The 27,058-nt window shown below is 50.4% G+C and overlaps 16 protein-coding genes across 16 annotated transcripts; 8 read left to right on the forward strand and 8 right to left on the reverse strand.

Annotated features, from left to right (window-relative positions):
- Positions 1-336: 336 nt before the first annotated feature.
- Positions 337-656, reverse strand: ASPVEDRAFT_79591 (uncharacterized protein; the record flags this gene model as incomplete). Its single annotated transcript, XM_040816719.1, has 2 exons — positions 337-576; positions 633-656. 2 exons carry the CDS (start codon positions 654-656, stop codon positions 337-339), a joined length of 264 nt encoding a protein of 87 aa, XP_040663678.1.
- Positions 657-1,930: 1,274 nt separating this feature from the next.
- ASPVEDRAFT_37382 (uncharacterized protein) lies at positions 1,931-3,615 on the reverse strand. The gene is made up of 2 exons (XM_040811450.1): positions 2,088-3,615; positions 1,931-2,014 (listed from the first exon to the last, which is right to left on the reverse strand). The coding sequence occupies exons 1-2, from the start codon at positions 3,433-3,435 to the stop codon at positions 2,001-2,003; spliced, it is 1,362 nt and encodes a 453-aa protein (XP_040663679.1). The 5' UTR covers positions 3,436-3,615; the 3' UTR covers positions 1,931-2,000.
- Positions 3,616-4,640: 1,025 nt separating this feature from the next.
- Positions 4,641-5,924, forward strand: ASPVEDRAFT_49820 (D-isomer specific 2-hydroxyacid dehydrogenase family protein; the record flags this gene model as incomplete). Its single annotated transcript, XM_040814224.1, has 4 exons — positions 4,641-4,788; positions 4,857-4,923; positions 4,992-5,275; positions 5,341-5,924. 4 exons carry the CDS (start codon positions 4,641-4,643, stop codon positions 5,922-5,924), a joined length of 1,083 nt encoding a protein of 360 aa, XP_040663680.1.
- A 445-nt stretch (positions 5,925-6,369) lies between these two features.
- Positions 6,370-9,025, reverse strand: ASPVEDRAFT_24834 (putative DNA mismatch repair protein; the record flags this gene model as incomplete). The annotated part of the gene is made up of 3 exons (XM_040809710.1): positions 6,370-8,138; positions 8,184-8,572; positions 8,619-9,025. The coding sequence occupies 3 exons, from the start codon at positions 9,023-9,025 to the stop codon at positions 6,370-6,372; spliced, it is 2,565 nt and encodes an 854-aa protein (XP_040663681.1).
- A 288-nt stretch (positions 9,026-9,313) lies between these two features.
- Positions 9,314-10,815, forward strand: pfa4 (putative palmitoyltransferase with autoacylation activity Pfa4; the record flags this gene model as incomplete). The annotated part of the gene is made up of 5 exons (XM_040806347.1): positions 9,314-9,648; positions 9,702-9,873; positions 9,929-10,228; positions 10,281-10,359; positions 10,406-10,815. 5 exons carry the CDS (start codon positions 9,314-9,316, stop codon positions 10,813-10,815), a joined length of 1,296 nt encoding a protein of 431 aa, XP_040663682.1.
- A 56-nt stretch (positions 10,816-10,871) lies between these two features.
- On the reverse strand, positions 10,872-12,272 carry ASPVEDRAFT_185144 (class I SAM-dependent methyltransferase; the record flags this gene model as incomplete). The annotated part of the gene is made up of 3 exons (XM_040808937.1): positions 11,783-12,272; positions 11,433-11,716; positions 10,872-11,373 (listed from the first exon to the last, which is right to left on the reverse strand). The coding sequence occupies exons 1-3, from the start codon at positions 11,834-11,836 to the stop codon at positions 10,872-10,874; spliced, it is 840 nt and encodes a 279-aa protein (XP_040663683.1). The 5' UTR covers positions 11,837-12,272.
- Positions 12,273-12,680: 408 nt separating this feature from the next.
- Positions 12,681-13,857, forward strand: ASPVEDRAFT_160935 (uncharacterized protein). The gene is made up of 2 exons (XM_040808579.1): positions 12,681-12,887; positions 12,957-13,857. Exons 1-2 carry the CDS (start codon positions 12,719-12,721, stop codon positions 13,808-13,810), a joined length of 1,023 nt encoding a protein of 340 aa, XP_040663684.1. The 5' UTR covers positions 12,681-12,718; the 3' UTR covers positions 13,811-13,857.
- A 596-nt stretch (positions 13,858-14,453) lies between these two features.
- ASPVEDRAFT_37386 (gamma-glutamylcyclotransferase family protein) lies at positions 14,454-15,626 on the forward strand. The gene has a single exon (XM_040811451.1). The coding sequence runs from the start codon at positions 14,577-14,579 to the stop codon at positions 15,525-15,527; it is 951 nt and encodes a 316-aa protein (XP_040663685.1). The 5' UTR covers positions 14,454-14,576; the 3' UTR covers positions 15,528-15,626.
- Positions 15,627-16,214: 588 nt separating this feature from the next.
- ASPVEDRAFT_37387 (uncharacterized protein) lies at positions 16,215-17,367 on the forward strand. Its single transcript, XM_040811452.1, has 3 exons — positions 16,215-16,516; positions 16,571-17,106; positions 17,156-17,367. The coding sequence occupies exons 1-3, from the start codon at positions 16,276-16,278 to the stop codon at positions 17,306-17,308; spliced, it is 930 nt and encodes a 309-aa protein (XP_040663686.1). The 5' UTR covers positions 16,215-16,275; the 3' UTR covers positions 17,309-17,367.
- Positions 17,328-18,444, reverse strand: ASPVEDRAFT_37388 (uncharacterized protein). Its single transcript, XM_040811453.1, has 3 exons — positions 18,186-18,444; positions 17,584-18,140; positions 17,328-17,534 (listed from the first exon to the last, which is right to left on the reverse strand). The coding sequence occupies exons 1-3, from the start codon at positions 18,418-18,420 to the stop codon at positions 17,379-17,381; spliced, it is 948 nt and encodes a 315-aa protein (XP_040663687.1). The 5' UTR covers positions 18,421-18,444; the 3' UTR covers positions 17,328-17,378.
- Positions 18,445-18,799: 355 nt separating this feature from the next.
- Positions 18,800-19,802, forward strand: ASPVEDRAFT_37390 (gamma-glutamylcyclotransferase family protein). Its single transcript, XM_040811454.1, has one exon. It carries the CDS (start codon positions 18,976-18,978, stop codon positions 19,687-19,689), a length of 714 nt encoding a protein of 237 aa, XP_040663688.1. The 5' UTR covers positions 18,800-18,975; the 3' UTR covers positions 19,690-19,802.
- A 376-nt stretch (positions 19,803-20,178) lies between these two features.
- On the reverse strand, positions 20,179-20,775 carry ASPVEDRAFT_79602 (uncharacterized protein; the record flags this gene model as incomplete). Its single annotated transcript, XM_040816720.1, has 1 exon — positions 20,179-20,775. The coding sequence occupies one exon, from the start codon at positions 20,773-20,775 to the stop codon at positions 20,179-20,181; it is 597 nt and encodes a 198-aa protein (XP_040663689.1).
- Positions 20,776-21,217: 442 nt separating this feature from the next.
- On the reverse strand, positions 21,218-22,649 carry ASPVEDRAFT_24843 (ankyrin repeat domain-containing protein; the record flags this gene model as incomplete). The annotated part of the gene is made up of 2 exons (XM_040809711.1): positions 21,218-22,503; positions 22,556-22,649. 2 exons carry the CDS (start codon positions 22,647-22,649, stop codon positions 21,218-21,220), a joined length of 1,380 nt encoding a protein of 459 aa, XP_040663690.1.
- A 174-nt stretch (positions 22,650-22,823) lies between these two features.
- On the reverse strand, positions 22,824-23,813 carry ASPVEDRAFT_37391 (uncharacterized protein). Its single transcript, XM_040811455.1, has one exon. The coding sequence runs from the start codon at positions 23,779-23,781 to the stop codon at positions 22,975-22,977; it is 807 nt and encodes a 268-aa protein (XP_040663691.1). The 5' UTR covers positions 23,782-23,813; the 3' UTR covers positions 22,824-22,974.
- A 731-nt stretch (positions 23,814-24,544) lies between these two features.
- Positions 24,545-25,284, forward strand: ASPVEDRAFT_439103 (uncharacterized protein). The gene is made up of 2 exons (XM_040812929.1): positions 24,545-24,809; positions 24,863-25,284. Exons 1-2 carry the CDS (start codon positions 24,701-24,703, stop codon positions 25,126-25,128), a joined length of 375 nt encoding a protein of 124 aa, XP_040663692.1. The 5' UTR covers positions 24,545-24,700; the 3' UTR covers positions 25,129-25,284.
- Positions 25,285-26,440, forward strand: ASPVEDRAFT_439089 (DUF202 domain-containing protein). The gene is made up of 2 exons (XM_040812927.1): positions 25,285-25,861; positions 25,972-26,440. Exons 1-2 carry the CDS (start codon positions 25,441-25,443, stop codon positions 26,286-26,288), a joined length of 738 nt encoding a protein of 245 aa, XP_040663693.1. The 5' UTR covers positions 25,285-25,440; the 3' UTR covers positions 26,289-26,440.
- The last annotated feature ends 618 nt before the right edge of the window (positions 26,441-27,058 follow it).

Genomic DNA, 27,058 nt, shown 5'->3' on the forward strand with positions numbered 1-27,058 from the left:
TTGTGCAGTATTGGAACTTCGAAGCTGTTTGGAGCCTCAGGTTGCATAGATGCAGCGACACGTGACTCGACACGCGACCGGGCCTGATTAGGTAACCCCAGCCCAAACAAAGTCGATGCCGGTGGAAATAGCGGCGACTGCAGTGGCTTTACAGTTGTTGTGGCTTTCCACCTCACGGAGAGCGATCTTCTGATGAAACAAACAGGAGCTATCGACAATGGAATACTTAGTAGCCTTCATCTATGCTTTATACTATTTGACGCGCAAAATAGAGATGCGGCTGGCTTCTAATGTCCAAAATCGGTGAGCCGTCACTAAAATGCTGCCTCTTGCTTTTCACTGGGTGCGTGAACCAGATTCTCTTGTATTGGCCTCTCCCGATGTCTTCGCATCTGACATTTGCATCAACAGTTCAGCAGCCTCTGGCACAGATTGGGAGTTCTTGATGGCGTTGATAAGCTCAAACGTTTCGGACGGGTGACTTTTCCGGAGGGTCTCGACGAGTAGGAGCAGCGCGTGCCTGTGCCGCCTCGCTTCGGCTGCCACATGGTCCGGGTCCGGGTCTTCCTCGTTGTCCTAAGGAACCACTAAGATACACCCGGCACCGCTGGGGTATCGTAATGGGCACATACCTGATTTTCTTGTCGTCCAGGCATCTTCAAATGGGCTGGCCGTATAGAATCCCCAAGCCAACGCCGACTTTCTCAGGGATGCTCACAAACGCAGGACAGCTGCTTTCTGATATAGGCTGCCAGACGAAGTTCCTGTGCCGGAAGCCTTCCTGCAGTGAAGGCACAGAGGAAGAAAGACAGTGTTCTGTCAGACGGTAGGTTGATCATGCCGTGCGAGGGGAAAATCGCTGGCATATAAATGAGGATAGGAACCGCTGGACAGCTGGACCGCCGGTGAAGCCACTACGTCATGGCGCATTGGCTTTCTTCCGGCTACAGCACCTTATTGGCTTGGACCGGGGAGGGCCTTTTTCTCCCGTCCTGGCCTCTGGGGTTATGGATATGAGTTAAGCAAGCCTTGGGCACCTGGCCCAACAACGGAACATTGAGTGCCACCAACAATTTTTTGGATCACCTTGCTCGGGAGGCCAAAGCCACTACCGCAGCGGCCTGCCGCACTTTCTCCCGGACGGAGCCACGGTTGCTTGCGGTTCTTAATTGAACAATCCAAATGGACACGATTCAAAACAGATATGACGGCCCTATCAAAGAGCGATGGCTTGTATTCTCTCGACGAGTTTATTGTGACGAGTCGACTATAGCTCACATCGAATTCAACCTCTAACCAGATATCTACCCACGAGGTGGTTGAAGTTCCTTCCCCCGATCGGTGTTTGGATACGCCCCCTCAAATAGGATTACGCCCACAGGAACACTTCGAAATGATACGAGCTTCATCAGGATCTTCACGAAAAGTAACCTTGTCTGCGGATAGAAGCCGAACCCTTACCAACTGAGACAAGCGGCAAAAACGCAAGTCGCCCGCCCGAAGATTGTGTTTGACGTCCTGGTGGTCGGTGGACTGGGGCAGAGAAGTAACTTCCGCCGCCCCTTACTGGTCTGTTCGGTTCTCCACCCGCCAATCACACTGCCGTGGCCACGCTCTCCATGGATCCATGGATCTATTCAGATTTCAGACGGGCCCTGGACGCGGACGTGCTGGTAGGCAGTCAGCATGTTTTAGCTGGAATTCTCTGAATCCTGCTTATACAAGGCCGTCTGGCAAGGCTGAAGAGTGAAGAAGTGGCTGGGTGGGGCCGTGGAGGATATTCTTTCCTGACAGCCTGGACACGAGAAGCCCTCCCACCCGGCATCTCACCGACCGGGTTCCCTCCTTATCATGGATCCTGGAGCACGTACTCCCACACACGCAGACTTGGAACCCTGAAGCACCGCCTCCCCCCGGATGCTCTGTCAACTCCATAAGCATACCAAATATTTTTATCCTGTCCCCTTCGGATAATTCACACCCTGCTTTTTATAAGTCAATTAAGATACAGTTTGTAAAGAGCTCCCCTGAACTGAGACATCTCCCATGAAACAGCAGAGTGCTAATAGTCTGGCTATTATAAGCAGTGAACTTCGGTGTCCCGCCCGCGTCGTCTGACGGCAATGTAACGCCAAATATCTCGCGCCCCATCATCTTCTGCTGGTTGACTGCTTTTACAACAGCCAAAGTCTGGTAAACAGGGAACGCACCTTCCTCCGTGGGCTGCAGTCGTTGTAATGCCTCCAGCCAGTTTTGGATCTCTATCCCGAGAGAGCGATTTTGACACCGGAGTATCGCAGCAAGCATCAGACCAGAGAATCCAATTGTATAACTGTTTTTCGAGATGGATTCTCTGATATTGGTGCCCTTTGCGACTCGTAGTAGAAAGCGTATCCATGCTTCTTCTTCGGAGAGTCTAGGCCCGGAGTGAAAGATGCTCGGATCGTCAAGCTCCCGCAACAAATGCGTACATTGCATTATTCGTGCGACCACGTAATATGCAAAGCTGAGAGCCGCGTGGTGAGACTCGAAATAGATGGGATCATCGGTGTTGTCGAAGACGCGTTGAGAACAGTCGCTTTGCTTCGAATATAAGGGAAATGGTAGTTCTGATGGCGGAAGACACGCGAGCCACTCGTCCAATTTGTTCGCCTGTTCAGCCAGCTGAAGAAAAGTGGTGTCTGCTGTTTTGCTGCCTCCGGTCTGGTAACTGCGGATTTCTGATTCATTCTCGCTGATGTCCGGTCTCCAATGGCTAAGGGCCTCCCTGGAATTCAGTCGATGCGATTCACACATGATGCTCAGGACCATAACGCGCCGCTCTTGCATCGTATTAAAATTTTCTGCAAGCAGTTCCGGCAGTCGTACAGATGGCAGATCCCGATAAACATTGATTGAGCTGAAATAGGCACGAGCCCACCAAACAACGAAACGAACCTGCATCCATGCTGATAGAAGGGCTTTTAGCATGGCCTCTCCCATCACCTCACGCAACTCCAAGAGAAAGTTTGTCAACCCCTGCACATGGCACTGGAAGCCCTGGAAATTGCCCATTGAAGACTCGATATAAGCAAATAAAACAAGCACGGTGAATACTATTGCCGCGTTGGAACGAAAGTCGGAGAGGCTTAGCGACATAAACTTCCTTATGGCCGAGGAGTAGTACAGCTGACTTCTCGTTTGATGGACAAGATTCGGACTGAAAGCCGCCACTGGCAGGCTAGATGGCCCTCGACGATCAGGCTTAATGCGGCTTATATTGCACGATGACAGAGCTAAAATGGCGTCTTTCAACATCGATTGTTCCCCAGCTGAAAAGGAGATTGATCCAAACATCGGATGTAAAGCCGGCAGACAAGCGTCTTCCCAATATGTAGAGTAGAACAGATCTCTCTCCGTATGCTGCAGGGAATTGACAAGATCAAGACTAGGCATCCGGACTATATCGACACTCGGCAGATCGGGGTTCTCGCTCGCTGCGGGGGTCGATATTTGATCATCTAGCCGGGTAGAAGTTTTTCGTGATATTGGGCCAGCTGGCCCAGCTACCTCGCAGAACTTGAATCCACGGCGAACAGGCTCACAGGGCTTCCTTAACCTGGTGCATGTCCCACAAGATGGCTTCTGCTCATCACACTATATATGATGATAGTGAGTCACTGAGCCACGTTTTAGACACCAAACCGACCTTAGTCCTTCGTTCACGGCAGCCTTTACATCCATTACGTGAGCGAACGATGCCAGTTTTCTTCGGCCTTGGGGGCACGGGGCCATACATCATACATTATACCGCAGATCGTAGACGCCGATGGCTTGGGTGACGTGGGGGGGTTGTGGGGTGGCGACGGCGATGATGGAGGCGTGCACACGTGACTCTAAGCTTGTTGTTGTGCGAATTCTGCAAAGAAGTACGTTAACTAGGGAAGAGAACGAACAATGGGATTAACAAGCTCCTTTACCTCGAGGCCATCTAGATCCTGAAGCCACTCTGCTACAAATACTATGAGTTCTGGGTGCATATTGTGGCTGTCATGCTGGCTTTCAAGGCAGAGAACGCTATACATTTGTCGAATATTATACTAGCCTAACTGCCGTCTGCCTCGCTAGTTTGATCAGCTCTTGCTCACACCCTAATTCGAGTATCCAATTGGTCTTGCTCAGCAACATCGAAATCGTCTTTGCCATCTCTGACAACGAAGGTACCATCATGGAGGATCCGGAAGGGAATATCACTAGACTTAGATTCGACCTGCCCAGACATATTCCGCAGTCTGTTCGAGAAGATCCACCTGTCCTGAACAGCATGACGGCCGTTTTGCAGATTGCATGCAGCTATGAACGCTTAAGACCAAGCTGTGCTGCATCGGCCAATTCCGCCATCGCGCCATGTGGGCACCGATGTCTACTACTCCAACGGAGGAACCAACAGCGACTGCTCGAAATTCATTTCAAATGATGACTTCTTGCGTGAGCATGGGACAATATTGGCACAGAGATGTTATCGTTCCCAAAATATACTAAGACCTGGCGGGGCCGGGTATTTCATTATTGGAGTCACTATCGCCCCGCTCCGTATATAATCCCCTCATGTCCCGCGCCGCGGCGTCGACTCGGCCTCTTTGTCTCCAAATATTGCAATCATGGGCGATGCTGCGCTCCCTAAGCCTCATATCCTCGTCTCGTTCTATCGTGATTTTTCGGACTCATTCCTCGAGGAAGTTCGAACCAAATTTCCTGATGCCGAGGTTAGTACTTTGACGCAGGAACCGGGCGATCGCATTCCGAAGGGTGAGAAGAAGAAACCTCCTCAACCATGAACTCCTGCTTGGCTCGTTAAATATCTAACAAGAGTAAAGATGCCGTGGAAAAGGCCGAGTTCATTGTCACCTCGCGCAGCCTCCCGGAACCCGAAGATGCTAAACAGTAAGTCACCCAGAACATTCAAGGTCCAATACCGCTGTGAAAAGGATGTCAATTGACAGCATCCATAGCATCAAGTTCATCCATTTCTTTTCTGCCGGTCTCGACAAGGTTATTGACGACCCCATCCTAACTGACTCCTCGATTCCCGTAACGACGAGTTCCGGTATCCACGGACCTCCAATCGCGGAGTGGACGGTTCTGAACTGGCTGGTCGCATCACGGAAATACAATATCACATACGAGGACCAGAAGAAACACAGATGGGGACCCGCCGAAAACTACGCTCGCGGGATCCAGGACCATGTCGGGAAAAAACTGGGCATTTTGGGGTATGGCAGTATTGGGCGACAGAGTATGTCTTCCACCAACACGCTTGCAATGCTAAAAAACAAAACACTAACGAAAAAAAAATCTTAGTCGCCCGAGTCGCTGTTGCCCTAGGCATAACCGTCTACGCATACACAGCATCTCCAAAAACAACGCCCGAATCGCGCCGCGACGAGCACTATATCGTCCCTGGCACTGGAGATAGGGACGGCACGCTCCCCGTCTCCTGGCACCACGGAACATCCAAATCAGCTCTGCACGAGTTCCTTTCACTAGGCCTGGACCACGTCGTCGTCTCCCTGCCTCTAACCCCTCAGACAACGCACATCCTAGGCGCCGAGGAATTCGCTGTTCTGGCATCGAACAAAAACCCCAAACATCGCAACCCCTACCTAACCAACATCTCTCGCGGCAAGGTGATCGACCAAGATGCCCTGATTGCTTCGCTTAAGTCCGGGGAACTTAGCGGGGCTGCACTGGATGTGACGGACCCGGAGCCCCTGCCGGAGAATCACCCGCTGTGGGAGGCGCCCAATGTGCAGATTAGTCCGCATATAAGCGCGTTGTCAGAGGAGTATTTTAGTAGGTCTTTTGATATTGTTAAGGAGAACTTGGATAAAGTGAATAGGGGAGAGAAATTGATCAATGAGTATAGGCGGGGGAGAGGATATTAGAATTTTGAACATTAGTACTATATACACTTCATGATCTAGCTTTCGATTTATAACTCGGCTGCCTGAATACTAGGTCAGGTTGCACTCGTCATATTGTATATGTATCAGTAAGTAACATCTATGGTGCACGTAAAAGTAAATCGAATGGCTCGGATTAAAACCGACTAGGTGCCAAATGGAACAGGCATTCAATATACATACTAATTGCATTGAATATGGGTATATAGTTCGTAATCATTATATTTAGCGCCCTGAATAAGAGACAGTATTTTGAACACGGACAGGACAAAAGGCAGGGAAGCTCGTCGGGACCGAATTCCATCAGAAAAGATTAGATGACATATACTTATATAATAAAGTCAGGGCAGTGGTAAACATATTTCCGCCTAGAGAAGCACGAAAATTGCCGGAAATAACAGTATAAAACGATATATAATTGGAGGTATCAAGCATTGGCAACTGGTAAACCATTGTTATTAGAAGTTCGAATTATAGAGGAGAAATCGAATTGGGGCAGAGGAATATCAGAATCCTCCGTTGGCCGGTAATAGGTTTCCATCAACTTTGACAGTCGGTAACTCCAGGACTCGATAGCCGCGTCTAAATCGCGTGGATTGAATGCGTCGGTTTGATCACCAGATCGCGTATATAGATCGACCTTTGCGGTTTCGTTGAAGGATGTGTGGAGCAAAGATAAGTTTGCTGGCGAGGTACAGCCAAGAGAATGCAGGTCATGTCCTTCGGGAATTTTCTCAAAGGGTAGTTTGTTTGATTTAATGCGCTTGAGTTTCGAATTACTCAAGGCATCAGTATTTTGAAGACGTATGAGGTATGCCCTAGGGTCGTGCGGGTTGAGGACTGATTTATATGCCCCGTTGGTGTTTGCGGCACCTACGGGCTTCGATTGCTGCATAGTAGAGTCCGGCTCTGAGTTCAAGGCAGCTCGAGCAGCAAGGTACCTGCTTTGGTGAGGGGAGCTCGTAGGAGCAGATGGTCTTGAGCCTTGGATCTGTAATCGCCTTTCTTGTATAGCGGCCTTTTTCCTTGTCTCGAATTCAAGCGCCTTTTGGAGTTCTGGGTTTTCGTCGGGGTTTGGAGTATTGTATAATCTGGCGGCCCATTGCTCCAGGACCGGAAGACCCTTGCCCTTGTTCACGCCTCTCGAAGCCTGTGCTGCATTATTTGGACACACCTGGACCGATTCTGACTCTGGTGTAGGACTGGAAGATGTATTGATTTGTTGAGACGATCCTACGTGAATCTCGGGCGCATTGCTCGGACTAGCTACCCCAGAGCCGAAACGATGCTGTGTAAGCTGAGACAATGAAGGCTCTGTGTCATGTGTTTGGGTATCACCTGTAGTCGCAGTGGTCTGAGATGCCTGGGACAGTTTCAGAAACCAGGTGTCCAGAGACCCGTTGCCGTACCGCTCTCTATCCCGCTCCCTCTGCTGCTCTCTTGGATTTCGCACCGGAGTTGTAGGAGAAAGAGATGCCGTGTGAGAGGGAGGGGAACCAGAACTAGACACTGGACTCGGGAGGGCACCAAGGTCTGTGGTCTGCCTTATCTCGCGTGGACTTGAATTGGATGGGGATGGTTCTGTTCCCCGGTGGGAAAATGAGCGATGATGGCGCTGGGTATTAACCACAGAAGATGTATCTGATGTTCTCGTTTTGGTGGATAAAGCTAATGGGTTTCCGAGACTATGCCTAGACCCTTGAGGGCTCCGACGGGGTGGCCCTGGGCGCATAAATGTGCGAGCGCTCACAATGTCTTCATTCTGAGAGTGAGAGACTGGAGGATTTACAAGTGTAGTCTCTTGAGATCTTTCAGACAAGGCCACCTCAAATCTATCTTCGGAAACGGGTTCTCTGTTCTCAGCGAGATTATCGGGTTCCAACCGGTTTGCATCCGGTTCAACACCATAGACATCTTGGAGGAGGCTTTCGAATAGAGAAAGAATGGCGGGTTGATTCTCAAACAAAACATCATCTTTGAGAGGTTCGATATTAACGTCATAGGTTCCATCGGGGCATAGGACATGGACGCAAAGGAATGGGTCAGTGATCGTTGGAGAGAGACCACCACGAGAGGCAGCCGAATGTAGATACGACCTGTAAAGCTTCACTATGCTTTGAGCAACGCCCCGCCCGGGTGATATGGGTCTGCCGTCAATACTAACATACTGCCCCATGTTGTTGAATCGTGTGAAATCTACTGTCATCAGTCTAATGTCCACCTACTTGGGTAGTGACGTACCTGATCCGAGATTGGGGAGTAATGCTGCAAGTTTTATATCTGGATCTACATCTCGCGAGGACTCACAATTATTGGAATGGGAACCTGGCCATTCCTTTGTGATACAACTAGAGGCAACATCCCTCCCGGCTACCTTCAATGCTGCATCAATGAGCGTTGACTCCTTTCCAGGAGCATACATCCAATTGCCAGAGTCATTTTTGGCCTTTATTATCTTCAAAGAAAGTCTAGTGGAAGGCCTAGCCATGGCATAGGCTTGAATCATCTTCCTGATTCTGAGTAGCGTTTTCTTGGAGTTCTTCACAGCGGTCTGTCGCCGAACTGGTATCTGCCGGAATAGATTTGAGACCTTGACAGTTGTGCCCACAGGATGGGCGACATTTTCAGAGCTAAAAATAAGTCTCCAAGCGAAGGAGGTGGAAGGATGGTGCTCACCTGAGTAGTTCTCCATTTCTTCCATACCTCAGAAAAGAGCCCACAGGTTCTGATTGGACTCTTGTAGAAATGACCAAGGTACCGGAAACTTCAGCGGCACTCGCCAATGCTTCTCCTCTGAAGCCTAGCGATTTACCGCCGACTTTCCTCAGATCTTCCACAGTATGGATCTTGCTGGTGAAGGTGCGTTTACATACAAGTCCGTAGTCGGATGCGGGTATCCCATGGCCATTGTCCTTAATCTGGATGGTATCGACGGTATTTAGCGATATCTCAATGGATACAGAAGTTGCTGCAGCATCCAGAGAATTGTCCAGCAACTCCTTGACCACCGAGTACGGGTCAGAGATGATAGATGTTGAGCCAATGGCCCGAACCGTTGTGGGCGGAAGAGCCACAATCGGCATCTTCAATGGCTGCGGCAATCAATTGGCCCTTCATGCAATGCCATAAGCCTCGAATTGGCCTGAAATGAGAGTATTTGGTATGAAATGTGAAATATAGTAGCCCAGCCTGGAGCGATTGATGGTTGGAATCAACAAGGAGCGAGAATATTTCCACGCACAACGATGGCCACCAGCGCACGTGAGATTAGTCAGCACGAGGCTTGTCCACAACAAAACACCAGAGAAGATCGAGTTTCGCTGTCAGCGGCAGCCTCAATCATTGAGAGAGGACGGCCGTATGCATAGAAAATGCTCTGCTCGTCGTTTTCCATTTCGCGGCTCGCGATTCCGTCAGTCTGTACGTTGATCGCGTTTCTGGCGTACACGTCGCAGTATTTCTTCCTATATTTTGAGGAAGCGCCGCTCACGGGGGATGAAGTATGGAGAATCAATATTCTTGCAACCTGCATCTGGGTATGCTACTACCGGTCCTGCACGGTAGACCCGGGTCATGTCCCAAAAGGATGGACGCCGTCAGATCGTAAGCAGCTTGAGGCCGATCAAGCTAGTGGTCGTCAGCGATGGTGCCGGAGGTGTGAGGCCTTCAAGCCGCCAAGAGCACATCATTGTAAAACGTGTCGGAGGTTTGTTTCTTGAAGTTATCATCAGGGAAATGCACTGGTTGACACTTTCTTAGATGTGTCCCAAAGATGGACCATCACTGTCCGTGGACCTCCAACTGCGTCTCCCACTTTACCTTTCCGCATTTTGTGCGGTTTTTGTTCTACGCAGTACTCGGGATAGCATATCTTGAGAGCCGTCTTTTTAAGCGCGTTTCAAAAGTTTGGGCATCTAGAAACCTCCCTAGTGTAAGGAAGTTACTATACCCGGCGTTTGGATTACGGGCTAACAATGACGTTACAGTATCTGGGGCCTAGTGTTGTACAACTGGGTCATCTGTTCGTTCTGTTCGTTGTAAACAGTCTTACGCTCTTTGCGCTCTTTGTACTTCTTGTCAGAACTCTCTGGTCGCTGGGGTCAAACACAACCACGATTGAATCGTGGGAGATTGAACGGCACGAAACCCTGCTCCGACGAGCTCGGCATTTTGGAGGCTTTCTACCTGGCCCAGGGGGGATAAATGTACGGATAACGAGACAGGAGTTTCCCTACGACATAGGGATTTGGTCCAACATTAAAGCCGGAATGGGAGGGAGTTTTAATGTTAGTTCATATTCTAGCGATAGTGCCACTGCCAGCTAACTTTATTCACTAGGTGATCGGTTGGTTCTGGCCATTGGCGAGGACACCTAAGCGGAGTACTGGCTTGGAGTTCGAGGAAAATGGATTCGAAGGTCAGTCATACCTAGTGTCTAAACTTCATTTGCTAACATTAAATAGACTCGACTGTCTCATGGCCACCACCAGATCCCGATCGCATCCCTCTTCCGCCCAGGGCACCGCAGAATGAATTTGCATATGGCACCGCTACGAATACGGGCCATATTGATGTCGAGGCCTTTAACAAGCGGAAGACGGCCGACCTAAAACGCCGGAGAGCCCATGGCGAAGTTGAGCGCCGTAAGCCGTTCCATGCAAGGTTTGACGAATCTGCGAGTGATTCCTCGGATAGCGACGGGGGCGTCAGCGACCATGGCTCCGATAACGGCGAAGAAGCGTGGAGGAATTCTGAGGGTGAACGCCTACGTGACTTCGGTGTTGATGAAGAAGCAGAATTTTACGACGAGGAGGATATCCCACTAGCCATGTTGATGCAACAGCGAGCAGAGCGACAACACCGTTCACATTGAAGTAGATAAATCCAGCGGCAACGCAGACGAGCAAAACTGGGTTGACCTATAAACTATTAAAGCTTCTCAGCGATCCCCCTGAGCCTAACATATCCGAGCCACTGGCTCCCATCTTCAGCACGAGTCACGCCTGTCTGCAAGACCTGGCAGATTTCCTGAACGGCCTCTTCTCTCTTCTCTGGAGTCAGGATATCCAAGAAATTAGCGCCCATCAGCCGGACCCAGCCCGCGAGACCGCCATTAGCCGAGCTGGTAAGCAGGGTTGGACGATATTCAGTCTCCATCTTAATAACCTTGAAGCCAATGCCCTCCAGCGCGTTTGTCATCCAAGTCTCCGAAGCGAAGAACCAGGGATACAGCTCCCTGACTTTTTCAATGGAAACGCCCCGGCAAACAAGCGCGTACATGAGAGCAGTGGTGACCTCGGCAACGTTTCCATGTCCGCCCATTTCAAAGACAAACCTACCACCCTGCTTCAGGCTTGCGTGGATGCCCTTCAGAGTTGAAATACGGGTCGAGTCATTCCGCAGAATCCAATGAAGCGCAGCGTTAGATACCCTATAATCAAAACCAATTAGCATTGATCCAAAGGACATAATCCTCATTTAAACATGTACACTTTATCCCAACTCCCATCCGCCACCCCTCTGTCCTGTTCCAAGTAGCAGCAGTCCAGAACGCGGAAGTCCGCTTTCTCCCCGCCGTAGTCTTTATTCGCGGATTCGATCATAGACGGCGAGGAATCCACGCCAACTACCTGGCCGACGTATGGCAGGAAGAGATTGGTGAATTTCCCATCTCCGCAACCAACATCGAGAACTCTGTCGCCTGGTTGCGGATCTAGGTATTTCAAGAGCGTCTGGGTCAACTTGGGAACGAACGCTGCGGATGCCTCGTAGGCCTGGATTGAGTTAATAATCCTAACGGGGGAAAGCCTGCAGCTGAGCATGTGGATTTCAGAACTCACCTCCGCCGACCAATGGTCCTTTTGCTCAGTTTGATGTTGGGTAAGCGATGCCATAACGGATATGATTGTATGTAGTGTCGAGCTCGATATATCGTAAGACAAGCCAGAGAGATTAAACAAGCAGTAAAATCGTGACAGAGACACTGATGATTAGAAATATTTCTGTAGTGATTGGATTCAGTGATTAGTTCTCCTTTATACCTGGCTGCTGCTTCATGCGGAGTATACTTCGAGGCCGATGTCGGAGCGTGTCTGCCTGCCTCAGGTGTCTACCAGCAGTTCGTCGAGCATAGGGAGTGCTCCCATATCAGTTCCAGAAATGAGATGGACATTCGAAATACCGTCAGTTACCATTTTAATTCGTCCATGGATTATATTCACTCAGCATTGTGCAGTAAATCGACTTATTCACAAGAGCAGCACCAACTGACAACGCTCCGTATCGTATAAGTAGAAACAGCCACACCGGATGTTCTGTGGAAGAGACAAGTTTAAGCAAATAATAATCTGGATTACCAATCTAGTAAGCTACCGAAAATACTTTATAGGAAAGAATAGAGTTATTTAACGCTTTATGTACATATTGTTGGCATAGCGGAACTCATCCGGGGCATCCGAATCATATATCCATGGACTAAAAGCAACCCCACCTATAGAAGCTGCGATCAGAGGGTTGGCAGGGCCTCGGGAGTGCCTTTCAGGTTCCACATCCTGTTTAGTCTCGCAGGTAGATGCAAAAGCCATGGTGATGACCCGGATATCCACACATCTTTGCTTCCCCCGCGGACGAAGCCCCAAAGTCCGACTAAGTCCGTCTCTCCATCAAGGTGCGCACTCCTACTTAAGACGCCGAACTGCACCAGAGTATGTCTGATATCGAGTTATCAACTAAGACAGACTAGACTTTTACGAAAGAATCAGAGCAAATTCTCAGCAATGACTACACTTCCAACTCGTCCCCTGGGCAAAAATGGACCCCAGGTCGCTCGTCTTGGCTTCGGCACTATGGGCCTGAGTGCGTTCTACGGACCTCCCAAGCCAGACTCGGAGCGTCTAGCTATCCTGGATAAGGCATACGAACTTGGCGAGACCTTCTGGGACTCAGGTATATCTCATATCACCCCCCCTTCCCTTCCCGTCTTTCCGATCGGATGCTTATAGAATCCCCAACCAGCCCTACTCTACGGCGACAGCGAAGAACTCATCGGCCGGTGGCTCGCCGCAAACCCCTCCAAAGCCAAAGACATCTTCCTCGCAACCAAGTTCTTTTTCCGCATGGTCAACGGCGAGCGCGTCACAGATACTAGCTACGAGAACTGCAAGCGCTGCTGCAACGAGAGTCTCCGGCGTTTGGGGATCCCCACAATCGACCTGTTTTACGCTCACCGTCTCGACCCAAATACCCCAATCGAGGAGACTATGAGAGCTATGGTTGAGTTGAAGAACGAGGGGAAGATCAAGTATATTGGGCTGAGTGAATGCAGCAGCGAGTCCCTGCGGCGGGCGTGCAAGGTGCACCATGTTGCAGCCGTGCAGGTCGAGTACTCGCCCTTCTCGCTGGAGATTGAGTCAGAGCAGATTGCCATCCTGAAGACGGCGAGGGAGCTGGGTGTGGCGGTTGTTGCGTACTCGCCGCTAAGCCGGGGCATATTGTCTGGGCAGATCCGCTCGCGGGCGGATTTTGGGGAGGGTGATTTTCGGTCTTTCCTGCCGCGGTTTAGTGAGGAGAACTTTGGGAGGAATCTTGAGGCTGTGGATCAGTTGAAGGAGTTGGCAACAGGGAAGGGGTGCTCGGTTACTCAGCTGACGCTGGCGTGGTTGTTGGCGCAGGGAGATGATATCTTTCCGATCCCGGGGACGACGAGGATTAATGCGCTGGTAGAGAATGTTGAGTCGGTGAAGGTGGAGCTTACGGTGGAAGAGGAGAAGAAGTTTAGGAGTATTATCCAGACTGCTGAGGTGTTTGGTGGGAGGTATCCGGATGCGCTTGCTTCATCACTGTATGTGGATACGGTGCTGCCGCAGTAGACTTGACAAGATGTATTGAAGCTCTATAGATCCTCATAGCTGAGTCCACTATGGTTACTATTAACGAAGTTCAATATACCAACAAGTGAGTAGCAGCAACATGTGGCTAGGGGTCGGACCTCTAGAACGGTGACAGAGTCTTATTGTCCAGGATACCAGTTCAGATTCCAATGCAAATTAGATTGGAATCTATCTGAGATGACCTATAATAGCAGGATAGATTGTTTTCCATTGATCTTGGCTGGGGGTTCACCCAATTCACCCGTGGCGATATTGGACGGAGTATAACCCGACAGAGGCAGAAACACGTATCCAAAGCTCGCCACGGAATTCTGGTAATTGACTACCCAAATACCCGATATCTCCCGTTATGAAGACGAGGCGACGAATAGGCCTAACAAGTTTGGCGCCAAAGGCTGCACTCCGGGTATGTTGATGAGAGCCATTAGGCATCACACTCGTACTAGGCAGATGATGCAAATCGTCTCAAGCTCCATTAGGTGTCGTTTCGCTCGTACACCAAGGCGTGGGGTGAAAACGAGGCTGAAAGATCACTCAAGAATCCAGAATGAGAGGCTACGGTATGTAAGATATTCCTTAGTGTCCTCTCATCATTCGACTAGTGTTAATTGCGTTGTCGCCACACTGAACGAGAGCCCGATGTTTAGCCCTAGTCCCCGAAGTAACGACGAGGCTGGAATACAGACATGCGAAGAAAACATGCAGAACAGCACTGCCACTGCAGCTGCAACTCGCCAGCCACACTATGACCCCATCTCACGCCATTCCAGACCCGACCTCAACTGCTGAGGCTGAACTCATCAGCCCCGCTGTGGGGACCGTGCTCCTTTTCTCTGCTGGCGAGGAACGGCTTGACTTCATTTACAAACATAGCAGCAATAGATCTCTATCTATCCATCCAAAGATGTCCTTCCACACTTCCAACCCCCGCGCATCCGCACCAGCACCCAGACCTAAATACCGCATCTACTTCGCCTACGGGAGTAATCTCCACCTAGGCCAGATGGCCCAGCGGTGTCCCAAGAGCAGATACCTGGGGCGGGCGATATTGCACGGGTACAGATGGCAGATCAACGACCGGGGATACGCGAATGTCGTACGGGTGCCTTACGCCTCATCGAGTTCCAGTTTGAGTTCGCTATCGAGTTCAGTCCAGGGCCTGTGCTACTTGATTAACCGCGAAGACGAGGCGAAGCTAGATCGCAGCGAGGGCGTTCCGACGGCGTATGGGAAGAGTATGCTGGACGTGGAGCTTTTCGTGGGCAAGGCGGGGATTGCCGGGAGGGATGTTGGCGAGGTTGTGGGGTGTTCGGTGGAGGAGGTTAGGAGTGTGCCCCTTTCCTTGGGAGGGGGGGATGGCAGGCAGCGTGGCGAGATTATTCCGGCGTTGGTGTATGTCAGTTTGAATCATACGTTGGATGGGCGGGCGAAGGATGAGTATGTTCATAGGATGAGGCTTGGGCTGAGTGATGCGCTTGATCTGGGGTTGTCGCCGGACTACGTGGTATGGCTGGAGAGAGTCATTAATGCTGGGGTGAGAGAGAGTTCAGGGACCGAGGGCCAGAGACAGCCTGAGGTGAGATATCAGAAGAGGGTTCCTCAGAGGGGGAATAGACGTGGTGGGCACAGACGTGGTGGGTATCAGACGTCGGGCTTGCAGCACGGGGAAGCCAACTTTAGGGGCCACTTCCGCTGATACATACATTATCTTGCCTTGTTTACTAGAAGAATGATATGTTTTTTTCGTATGTAACTGCCAGTAGTTCAGCAGCTCCATTTGGGGCTACCAACCAGGTTTGGAAGATAGTTTAATTTCAAACTTGCGAAAAAAGGGAGTAGCGTATTTTACGATGAAGCCCTGACATAGACCATGTGTGGTGGCTAACGAAATCCTGCGACGACATGACACAGCCTGATCCGGGCTCAGTGTTGCCCTAAATAGGTAAACACTCAGTACGACGGGGTCATACCAAGCCCGCGCAAAACAGTTCCGGACAAGCGCTATTACTAGTCTAAGTAGGGACTAGATGTTTTGATTGGTTCGGAGCTGACGGAGGATCCCTCAGCCTCGTCGATACAGGAATACAAGGCTAGAATCATGAGTATACCAAACGCCAATAAAATGACATCTTGCCACAATCGTGAACTGCTATCCGAGGGAGAACAGCAAGGTTGACAGATGGACTTTTACGCTGGCCGGGTTGGTCCAGCGCAGTCAGCCAGGTATTGATCCTTCTGTAGAGAGGCTGCTGGGTGATGACAACTTGAAATACGACGGCTAACTAGGATGGCGAGGATGAGCCCCAGAGATGAATAGCCATGCTGCAAGTCATATATAGTTGTCATTGGCCTCAGCAAAGCCTCTAATCATGCCCAATTCTCAGCTTCCCCAATATACCTCCAGAACCAGACTGTAGGCCATCTGACCGTTTTATATCTACATCATGGCTCCAACCGCACTTGGATTCGGCGTCGAGATCGAAGCCGTGGCCAAGCCTTACAAAATCCGACCAAACTGGTCTCCATACGAATACTACGAACGACTCGCGCAGGCCCTGCGAAACCGACATCTAGCAGCAAAGGCAGACGTCGCCGGCTCCCGATACCAGAAGCACCCCGAATACTACAACCAGTGGTTCATTACCAGAGACGGATCCCTGCCCGCTTCAACCACCGGAGGAAACAGTAAGCCGACACTAAACAACCCATGTTAAGACAGTACTAATCAAGGTCGCAAAGTCAGCATGGAAGTGGTATCCCCGAAGCTGCGCTCCGACGGCGACTGGGAAAAAGAAATCGAGCTATTCTGGGAAGCCATGCGCAAGGTCTTCAAGATCCAGACAGACACACACTGCGGGAGTCATATCCACGTCGCGCCCATCGGGACCCGGTTCAGTCTCGAGGACCTCAAGCGAATCTCCTTCGCGATCTGTCTATACGAGAACCCCATCAGCGTCCTGCTGCCTACCGAGCGCCGCAACAATACCTACTGTAAGCTGAATTCGCAGTCTTCGCAGAGGCTACGGCAGACGCTGCAAAGACGTACGGCGACGACGCTGAGGCAACTTGCGAATGAGATTAAGGCGATAGCGCGGGTTGGTGATTTCTGTGGCTATATGCAGGCGGATAGGTATGTGTTGTGGAATTTTGCGAATACGGCTGGAAGTGGGTCGGGGACGGTGGAGTTTCGGGGTGGGAGGCATCTGAGAGGGAGGTTTCGGACGAAGAGGTGGATTACCTTTACAGTGGTGTTTATTCTGATGGCTATGGAGGAGGTGAGTTCTCTCGAAAGCTATCAAGTGCTTAGGGCTAATATGAACGCAGGCGCTGGTGAATTCGTCCAAGTCGTATAAGGTCTGGACGAACTCTCAGGCAGATGCTACGAAATTCTGGGAGAAGATTAAGAAGCATGCAAATCGGTTAAGGCTGGGGTCTAGTATTCCAGATACCTATGGGAGTATGAATGAGGGTGCCTGAGTGCAGGTATATGGTGTATACAGCTCTTTATTCTATATATACAATTAAATTCACATTGACCATAATATCATCAAACATAAGTAACTGCTCTAGAACATGACATATCTTGATAATCAACTGGAAGGTCTGCTTCTACACCGATGTTGCCCGCAGCCTTGAGAATATCCCCCCAGAACTTGCCTATCGACGGCCGTCCAACAAGAATCCGCCACGCGCGATGAAACCCCTCCATCTAGTCAGTTAACCAAAGCAGCAAACAATGGACGGGTTCATACCTTCGACAGACACAAATGTATAAAAGCCACCACAAACGAGACCCAGCGCCTCGTACTCATTGAATCCCGAAACCCATTGGCCCCTCGGAACTCAACAGTCCCCGATTTCCCAGCGACTATGTTGTCGAAGTTCCAAAGAACACGCCGGGTATGTTGCGAGCCTCCTCCCTGCATCAGATCTCGAAGGCCCTCCCTAGAATTGACCTGCTGCCCCATCAGCCGCCAAACGCGAGCGAGGTTTAGTTCCCCGCCCTGATAGCATGCGCGCAGCTCTGCTGAAGTTTCAGAGTTGGGTTTACAGTAGGTGTTGTCTTGTCGATGACGTGGTAGGATGGCCTTGACTAGAGGCTCGTAGTATATGACCCCGAATGCAATGCCCTGGAGTTCCGTCGCTTCCCAGCGCATGTTTGGGCCTGGGGAGACGTGGATGTGGCTGCCGCACTTGCGGGACTTGGTGGGTTTATGAAAGGTCTTTTTGGCTGCTTTCCAGAAGGTGTCTATCTCGAGTTCCCAGTAGCTGTTTGTTGATAGGACTGGTGATACGGCTTCCAGTGGGACTATATTGGTTAGCGATTATATGACGGTGGATAGGGTAAACGTACTCTCGGGGTAGGATGGGTCCCCTAGAGAACCGTCTTTTGTGATCCACCACTTGTCATAATGCTCGCTGTGCTTTCTGTACCTCTCGTCGAGACGGTCAGCGAGGGCAGGTTGATCATAGCGCCGTAAAGCGCTCGCCAGCATTTCATAGTAGTGCTTTCGTTTGTGTCGACTGGAATGAACTCGAGGCTCCGCGATGATTTCAATCTCTACACCGAAGTAGTAGGAGTCCCTCATGTTGAACTTTACAGTGAATAGACGTGGCTGGGAAGTGTGTAGGTTCCACCCAGCCATATAGGTCTCATGAAGCATATAACTGCGCCCTTACACAGAATACCGACAGGAAACAGTGGTAACGCCACAAAGCCTCGCCCTGCATTACGAAGTAGCGTAAAATACACAGCTGCATACAGCGAAGGATCAGGATCGAGTTGCCTCACCAAGTTTAACCAAATCCGACTCGTAATGTGACTGTATCTTCGCTTGTTTTGCTTGATTTCTCCTTGGTTCGTATCATTCGGCCGTATTTGTTGACGACCAGACAAGGCTTCCAGACTGCCGCCAATTAAACCAGCACGAAAGACTGCCAATAAGAAGCTATTCTTATGCAGGCCCTGGATTCTGCCTGATGGGCCGTCATCGTCATCCTCATCGTCATCATCACTGCCAACAAGGCTGAGATATAGCCTTGCGACTGCTCCGACAATCCATCCGTTTCTTCCTTTTATCCAACTCAAATATTATCAATTATCAAACAGACTCATTCAACACAACTAACCAACAACCACAACCATGCCCCGCCATACCCAAGAAATCCCCCAATACTACTTCGCATTCGGCAGCAACATGCACCTCACACAAATGGCCTCCCGCTGTCCCAACAGCGGAGTCTTCGCAAGGGGCATTCTGCGCGGGTACAGATGGCAGATAAACCAGCGCGGCGTCGCGAACATCGTGCGGTGTAAACGCAGCGAAGAACCACAGTCCGTCGTCGAGGGGATCCTTTTCACGGTCAGCTCGAGCGATGTCCGTGCGCTGGACCGCAGCGAGGGAATCTCGAAGCAGTTCTATGATAAAGCGCTGTGGCGGGTGGATGTTGAGCCCTTGGCTGTTCCAGAACTGGAGGGGGAGCCGACTGCTCTTGCGGCGGAGAAGTTGAAGGTGTTGCAGGCACAGAAACCGAGCTCGGCGCGTGAAGGGACTGGTGTTGAGCAAGTGGAAGCATTGGTGTATCTCAGCGGACTGTTTAGGAAGGATGGGCTGATTCGGAACGAGTACGTCCAGCGTATGGAGTTGGCGATGTCTGATGCGTCGAAGCTCGGCGTTAGCGAGAAGTATCTACAGGAATCGCTGTATCCGTTTGTGTTTGGTGAGGGTCCAGCAATGGTCAGTCCTGCTCAGCCTGCGCAGGAGGAAGTTGACGAAAAGCAAGGGAAAGGGTGTGGCAGCCCGGAAGACAACGAGCTCGGCCAAGGCAGGACAGAAGAGTCGGAGTCAAAAAGTTAGACCCAGGAGGGATTATATTGAAAGCATATTGCTGACGGACGAGCAGCGCAAGACACGGCATCATCGGCGACACAGCCTTCCAAGCCGTGAACGACCCAAAGCGTCGAAAGGGCAGAATTACTTGAGTTTGCGAACACAAAGTCCACGTCCACAAAGGAGGCCAGATGGGGCAGCAATGAATACGTTCGGCCTCGATATTGCGGAGTCTGGAGTAGAAGGTATGGTAGGCAAAGCTATAGATATTGGGCTTAGATGGCTGTTTGGAAGTGGAAATGAAAGAGAACCAGGGAGGACCTGAAAGATCCCTTATGAATGTGCCTTTCAAACGAATATACCGAGTCCTTGTGGTAGTAATCAATTTGACCATTAAAACAGCCCCAGATGGATTAGTCCTGGTAATTAGAATACTGTGAGTCTTTGACTATAATCAAGAACATGAAGCATGACCAGTCTTTAATTTCAATAACAAACATTCTACTTGTTAAATCTTCAGTAACCTTTAGAAACGTAAACCGGGTTCACAGCCCACGGCTTTTCGTTCCGATACGTCAACACATCCAGGATGGTCTCCAGAGTTGACCCAGGTCGATCCATATCATATATTTCAGAGTCAACTATTCTCAAGTCAAACATCTCATTAACGTTTCTTTCATCGTTATCCCGATTCACAAATACCGAAGGCCCACAAACAGCGACCTTTGTCACGTAGCGCCATTGGACCTCAGACATTTCAGCAGAGTAAAACGAACGCGGATTAAACGGTCCGTTCACAGCAAGGCCATCACATTTGGCTGGGCCGGCCGAGTATTTCAACAGCTCCGTGCGTATTGACGTTGCTTTTTCGTCTGTTATACCTGGCATTGTGTACCAGGCGCAAAATTGCCATTTTTGCTCTGGGACGCGGTATCCGCAGGTGATGCCATAGTATGTGCAGCCCTGGCCATGGAGATACTGGATTAGATATGTGACTAGATTGACTGCGTCGTTCTTGTTGAATGGGGGGTGTTTGAGGGTGAGAGGGGTCTTTTCCTTGGTGAGATATCCTGCTGTGACGTAGTCACGACCAGGTTCGGATTGGCTTGACATTGTGCTGAGGGTTGGATAAACGTTGATAGGAGGAATTGTATTGTGGATTTGGATGATTATAAGTTTAGTAGCTACTTAGTATGGGCGTTTGGGCCGTTTATATAACTACTTGGAGACAAAAGAGGGCAGTTGTGATATTATCTTTATGCTAGGGAATGTATGAGAAACACCTGACTTATTTAATGTACTACATTAAATGTATCGAGTCATAAAGGCCATTTCAATGTTCCTCTAGATGTTCTTTCTCCTGGGGAGTTAAACAAGGGTTTGTGGTGGGAGAGCTCTTTATCTTGATTATTAAAGCAAGAATAGGTGCATCAAGACCGATGTTGTTTCAGAGAAACAGTGAAAGAAAGAATTGCCTTAAAATAGATAACTGGCACTTCACCCTTTATATTTATTTCCAAATATGGCAAAGAGCATGTTTTATGAACTATACAAATCATCCATTCACCATGATATAATACTCAGTGTGCTTCTCCTGTACATCCGGCTCGCCAAAACCCAAGTCTTTAAAGACATCCTCTATGTGACGAACGGTCTGGACGTCATGTTCTACGACATACTCCTTCCCCCTCCATGTCCACCTCCTAATGGCCCCTTTCTGTAGCAGAAACTGCATAGTATCAGAATCTTTAAACGCCGCCAAGGACAACGGCGATCTCTGCTTCTCGACCCAGGCTGATGTTGAAGAGTCCACGTCCATATAAGCCCCATACTGCACAAGCAGCTTTACATACTCAACACCCTGAGTCCGAACCGCACACTGAAGTAGACTCTCCCGGTTCTCAGAAAAAGCATCATTCGGATCAAATCCACGTTCAAGGAGCATTTTTAAAATAACCAACCTCGTCGCCCTCGGGCAATCATGTAACGCAATCCATAGCGGCCCCTTGTATCGCCCCGAACCGTGTACGTGGAAGTCCTCATGTCGCAAACACCACCGAACAAGCTCCTCCTCCCCAGTCTTGATCGCCTCGCCGAGAATGTCAGCAAATGCGATTTGATCTATACCAACTGTTCCTAGATACTCAAGCATATCCAGATTACGCGCCTTAATGGCGCTGCACAGCGCCGCATCAAGGCAACCCTGGGCAGTCCACGGTCTGCTCGAATTCTTCTCTCCCTCGAACCAAGCCTCGAAGAAGCCTTTATTTGCATAGCGAGCCGCAAGAACAAACGGTCTCCGAGGGTTGGTGTACCAGTCAGGAAACAGCATGGGACGGTTGCGCGCATTTACGGCGATTTCGATGGGGAGTATGCCGAAGCGGAAGCTGTATTGGCATACAAAGTTGGGCCCGCCTGGGGTGCTGACTTGGTCGAGCACGCGGTTGATCTCGGCTATATCGTTGCGAATAATTGAGAGGGCTGTTAGTGCTATGTGGAGGTCTGTTTCGATCGTCTCCCTTCTGCGTGTATATGGCCCCTCGTTGAGACGCCGGGGACTGAAGAGGTTGTGTGGTTGGTGGCGGGACCAGGTGATGACATCGATTAGGCCAGTGATTAATTCATCTTTTTCTTCTTTCGCTATATGGGAGATAGATGGCATTTGCAGGATCTCATGGATGAATGTTGAAAAGAGACAGGGGTGTTGGTGGTGCTGGCCGATTCTCTGTCTGAGGAAGTGGTGTGTGTAGGGGAACCGTGACCAGTGGTCGTAGATGAAATCGCTGTTCGCGACGCAAGGGCTATCCAGTAAAAGTGGCATAATTTCACTCGCGAATATAGCTGTCGTTGACATTAGTTTGTCTGCTCTGGAGGATGATTTCTCGGTACGCACGATCTACTAGTCTCGCTCTGACCAGGTCTTCGACGGGCGAGACAGCGACCATCTCCTGCAGGATAAAGCGCAGGATCTCTAATGGGACACGCATTTTGCCTTTGTCTTGTCGATGGTTTTATATGAAGAGAGGGGGGAGGTTGATACCGAGCTGAGGGGTTCCCTGTGGCCCAACATTGACGCGTTAGTGTGAGTCACGAGGGATAAGGATCGATTGATGTAATTCGGACAAGTCTCTTATATTAAGAACGACATCCAGTTCAGAAGTGGGAAAATAAGGGTTATTGCCAGGCGAGGCTGTACCAGGAATTCATGGGAGTCTCATGGCCGTCCTGGTTCAACGATGCGGATATAATTAACAGCGTTGGTTTAAAAGGCCTCATCCGAAGTATCTGCTTGCTCTTTCTATCTATTTGTTATTACAGCAAAAGCCTCCCACCATTAGACTCCACAATCGACCCGGTAACAAACTGATCCTTCATAATATATATATAAGCCTCAGCCAGATCCTCCGGCCTAGCAACAGTCCCCGTCGTCGACTTCTGACGGAAACCGTCCAGCACACCATCCAGCCTCTCCACAGGCACACTCCCAAAGATCTCAGTATGCACCGCACCCGGCGAGACAAGATTCACCCGGAGCGGCTTCAAATCCACAGCCAGTCCTCGCATAAGACCCTCACCTGCTCCTCCCCACATCGCCATCAGCGACCATCCCGGGTTAGGCTTCTGCGTATTCGACCCGCCGGTAAATGTGAATGAATTCTCAGGCGACAGGTCCATATACTTCGGCAGGAGCTTAGCCATGAGCAACGGCGCCGTAGCACGGACAAGACCACCACGGTTGATATCCGCTAGCGTCAGCTCATTCAGAGCGGGGAGTCTCAGCGCATCACCTGCAGTCCAAGCGATATGGTTGAGCTTCGACTTTCCAGACTGCGTCGCTGCCTCTAGCAGGTCGGTCAGGTTCTGTTCCAAAGCCTCGCTGTTGGACAGGTCGCAGACCTGTGTCGTGACTGGGTTTCGCTGCAGGAGATCTGGGTATGTGGATTGCAGTTTGGCAGCGGTGTTATCGAGCTTGGTCTGGTTTGAGCTGGAGAGAACCACTTGTGCTCCGTGTTCGATGGCAGCCTCTGCGATGCAGAAGCCGATGCCCGATGTGCCTCCTAGCACGAGCACGCGCTTTCCTTGGAGCTTTCCGAGGTATTTGAGGTTTTGGGGCGACATTTTTACTGTGAAATATCTGGCGAAATGATGGAAAAGAATGTCTTGGATAGAAGAAGTCAGAGGGACTGGCAATTTATACAGTGGTCGGACTTTGGCGGGGGTTTAACTCCGTTACTGGCTGACTGGAACCAAAAGTATCTAAACCCCGCCATAGCAAGTTCTGGAATGCCTATATCCCCTCGCAGTCTCGGGTTGGTACTTAAATGGGTCTTTTTTGGCTCATGTAACCCTGTAAGAACAAAGGTTGCATACGGCAACACCTAGAGAAGACCCTCCATTATGTGGAGTAAGTACTCGGCTAAGGTAGTATATGTATGGACAAGATATACTTATACCAACTGCACACTCCTGGAAGCTCTACCTTACCGTCAAACATTCCCATATCCTTGAATCTCCGTACTGTCGTTTCTACCTGGGAGTTACACACCTTGAATAATAGTTCGGAACCAAGCCAGCTTAATCAGGCTGGTTTCCATCTTCCATTCTTCCATAGGTCGGCCCTTTACTATCCCGACCAATACTGCGGTTGCCAAAAACTAGGCCTTCAGGTCTCCTGTGACTGAATATGCCAATATAATTATAGGTATACCTGCAGTGCAGAAAGGGAGTCTCGAAAAACTGACGTTTCCAGTTGAGCCCCGGCCTCAGGCCCCAGACGCCGATAACGGAATGCGGACAGCGAATCAGGCTGGGCTGACCGTTTGTCTGCTAATATCGTGGTCAGCCCAGTGGCTCATTTCTTAGGGCAGTGCTTGGTCTTTGCATTTTTCTAGCAGGTGAATTTAAATCGATCGGTTGACTTGATCTACTCAGGAAAGAGGATATCCAAAGCAACCACCCTCGCCATAAACTATCGTATATTTATTTAACCACCTGCGTCCAAACATAAGGCATCCCAACCCATTCATCTAAGTGTACAATGATGGCTATCTCCGTTGAAGCCACTGTTGGCATTGTTGCCGTGGTTCTTGCAGCGGTCCCGATATGCATAGCCGGGATTAAGTATTGGAAAGCTAGACATACCCGCGGTCAGATAAACCTGTTCTACCCACAGACGCTCAGGATGCTTATACCTCCAAAGGGCGTTTACAGAATCACATACTACCTGTCTACCGCTCCGGGGATCGGCTTGTGTCGAGAAACCAAGAAACGCCCGGAGTGGTACAAGCGCTCCAAAGGCAAGATACATGTTTCTACAATGCACGAGGCAAGTGTTCCAGTACCGAATCGAGGCCCCTACTAATCAGCCCTGAAAGTGACCCCATTCGGCGCAACGACGTTCTGCCTAACTACGAGCACAACCATTGCGCGAGCGAGCGTTCATCAAATGGTCCACGCTTAAGATGAAGCTTTTAATGAGTCATGTTGGGGCATAGCGGTTTAGTTTCGAGCATAGAACATTGGATTATGGAGTTGGGATACCTAGTTGTGTTATTGTTTAGAGCGTGGATAGATCAATATATTGGTTGAGGGTATAGTTGTGGTGGGGCGGGATGAAGTCACTCTCTCCGCGTTCTCGACTGGTCCCGCATTCATTCTGGGCTCCATTCTCCATTCTCCATTTTCAGGTTCCCGACCCTGCTCTCGCCCTTCGCACTCATCACTCTCCAAACCCGCGTATTGAATAATGCCGCCTCCTCTTCCGCACCCACCTTCACAATGGTAGATACTCTTCTTCGCCCTGCCACCCACCCTGTGGGAAGCAACACCAGCAACACCAGCAATCGGCCAGACCCGACAGCCGGCCGCGACCCGAAGCCCTCATCGCACAGCATCACCAGCAGCCACAGCCGCAGCCGCAGCCGCAGCCCAAGCCCACGCTCGTCGTCGAGCGACACTTCCGACCCTGATCTCGACCGCGAGAACAACCTCCGGTTACACCAGATCGAGACGCAGCGCAGCGATGGTTCGGGGGCCTCGATTTCCTCCGGCGAATATCGTATTACCACGCGGCGGACGGTGTCGCGGACAAGTCAGCGTAGCCGGTCGCCACGCAAGGGAGTGCTCGGGCAGATTCAGCGCTTCTGGACGAGGAATGTAGTTTTGACGGTGGGGCAGAAGAAAAATCGCGATTATTTTGGTGCGTCCGTCCCCTAGATGGATCGGTCGGTTCGACCCTGGGTGGGATTGAACTGGATTCAGGGAATCGAAAGAAGGAATAAAGAATCAGTGCTGACGATGAATTGTTAGCTCTCGAAAGGACGTTCCTCGCGTATATCCGCACGTCGGTCATCCTGGCGATGCAGGGTGTTCTCATCGCGCAGCTCTTCCGGCTGCAGTCGCCTCACACCAGCAAAGGTCTTGGATTCCATAAAGTCGGCGTCCCGTTGTCGGTGACCTGCCATTGCGCGGCGATGGTGACAACAGTGCTAGGAGCGCATCGGTTTTGGAAGCAGCAGAGTGCGATCGCGCTGGGGACAATATACACGGGGGGCTGGGAATTGAACTGCATTGGGCTCTTGACGGCAGCGGTGAGTTTCATCAATTGGACCGTTATCACGATCTGAGCTAATCAATCGGTGCAGATCACGATAGTTACTTTCATCCTGTCGGTGTTTATCACTGTGACGATATCTTGACAGGTGGTGTTTTCGGAGTCGGGAAGCAATTCCAGGCAGGTGAAAACGACGCCGGCGTCAAAAACGGGGCGCCATCTATATATACTGGTTTCTACTGTACAGACTAGCAGAATAAGCAAATTGTCAGGCGGGGGCTGTTCCACCGCGTCGAGCTCTCCTTTTGGTCTGTTGCGTATTGCGAAATGCCAAGGCTTATTGCGTGATTGAGGCCGCAAGGCAGCCACCTAGGACAATGAACTTGAAGAGTAGTCTCCTCGGGATACGGATATTCAGAGCAACAACGGAGGACTGCCTGAAGTTGTATATCGGACTGCGGGTAAATCGATCCACGGTGCATTCAAACTGCCAGTCTCCACAGGGTCAACTCCATCAAGGCCCGCTCGGTTGTTGGATCCAGCTTCACCTCAGGGGGTTTCACGTGCCATCTACTACACCCAACCTCCAACCAACGATGGCCGTATTCTCAGCGATAATTGGCAAGATATGGCAAAATAACAGCAGAGATACTGCGTTATTTATGTAGTCGCACCGTCGCTCTAGCAGCCGCGTTGAGTTACACCGGGGCGAGACGGGAGATGATGAGAGATCCATTTCCTCTCGGATCAGGTCCGCCTCGTTTGTTCGACGTTTCAGATTCCAAGGCAAACATGTTCTCGTTGCAGCTGACGATTTGCCCAGACGACACCAGCCCCATAACG

The sequence above is a fragment of the Aspergillus versicolor genome (genome assembly GCF_001890125.1).
Source record: "Aspergillus versicolor CBS 583.65 unplaced genomic scaffold ASPVEscaffold_2, whole genome shotgun sequence".
Classification (NCBI taxonomy): Eukaryota; Fungi; Ascomycota; class Eurotiomycetes; order Eurotiales; family Aspergillaceae; genus Aspergillus; species Aspergillus versicolor.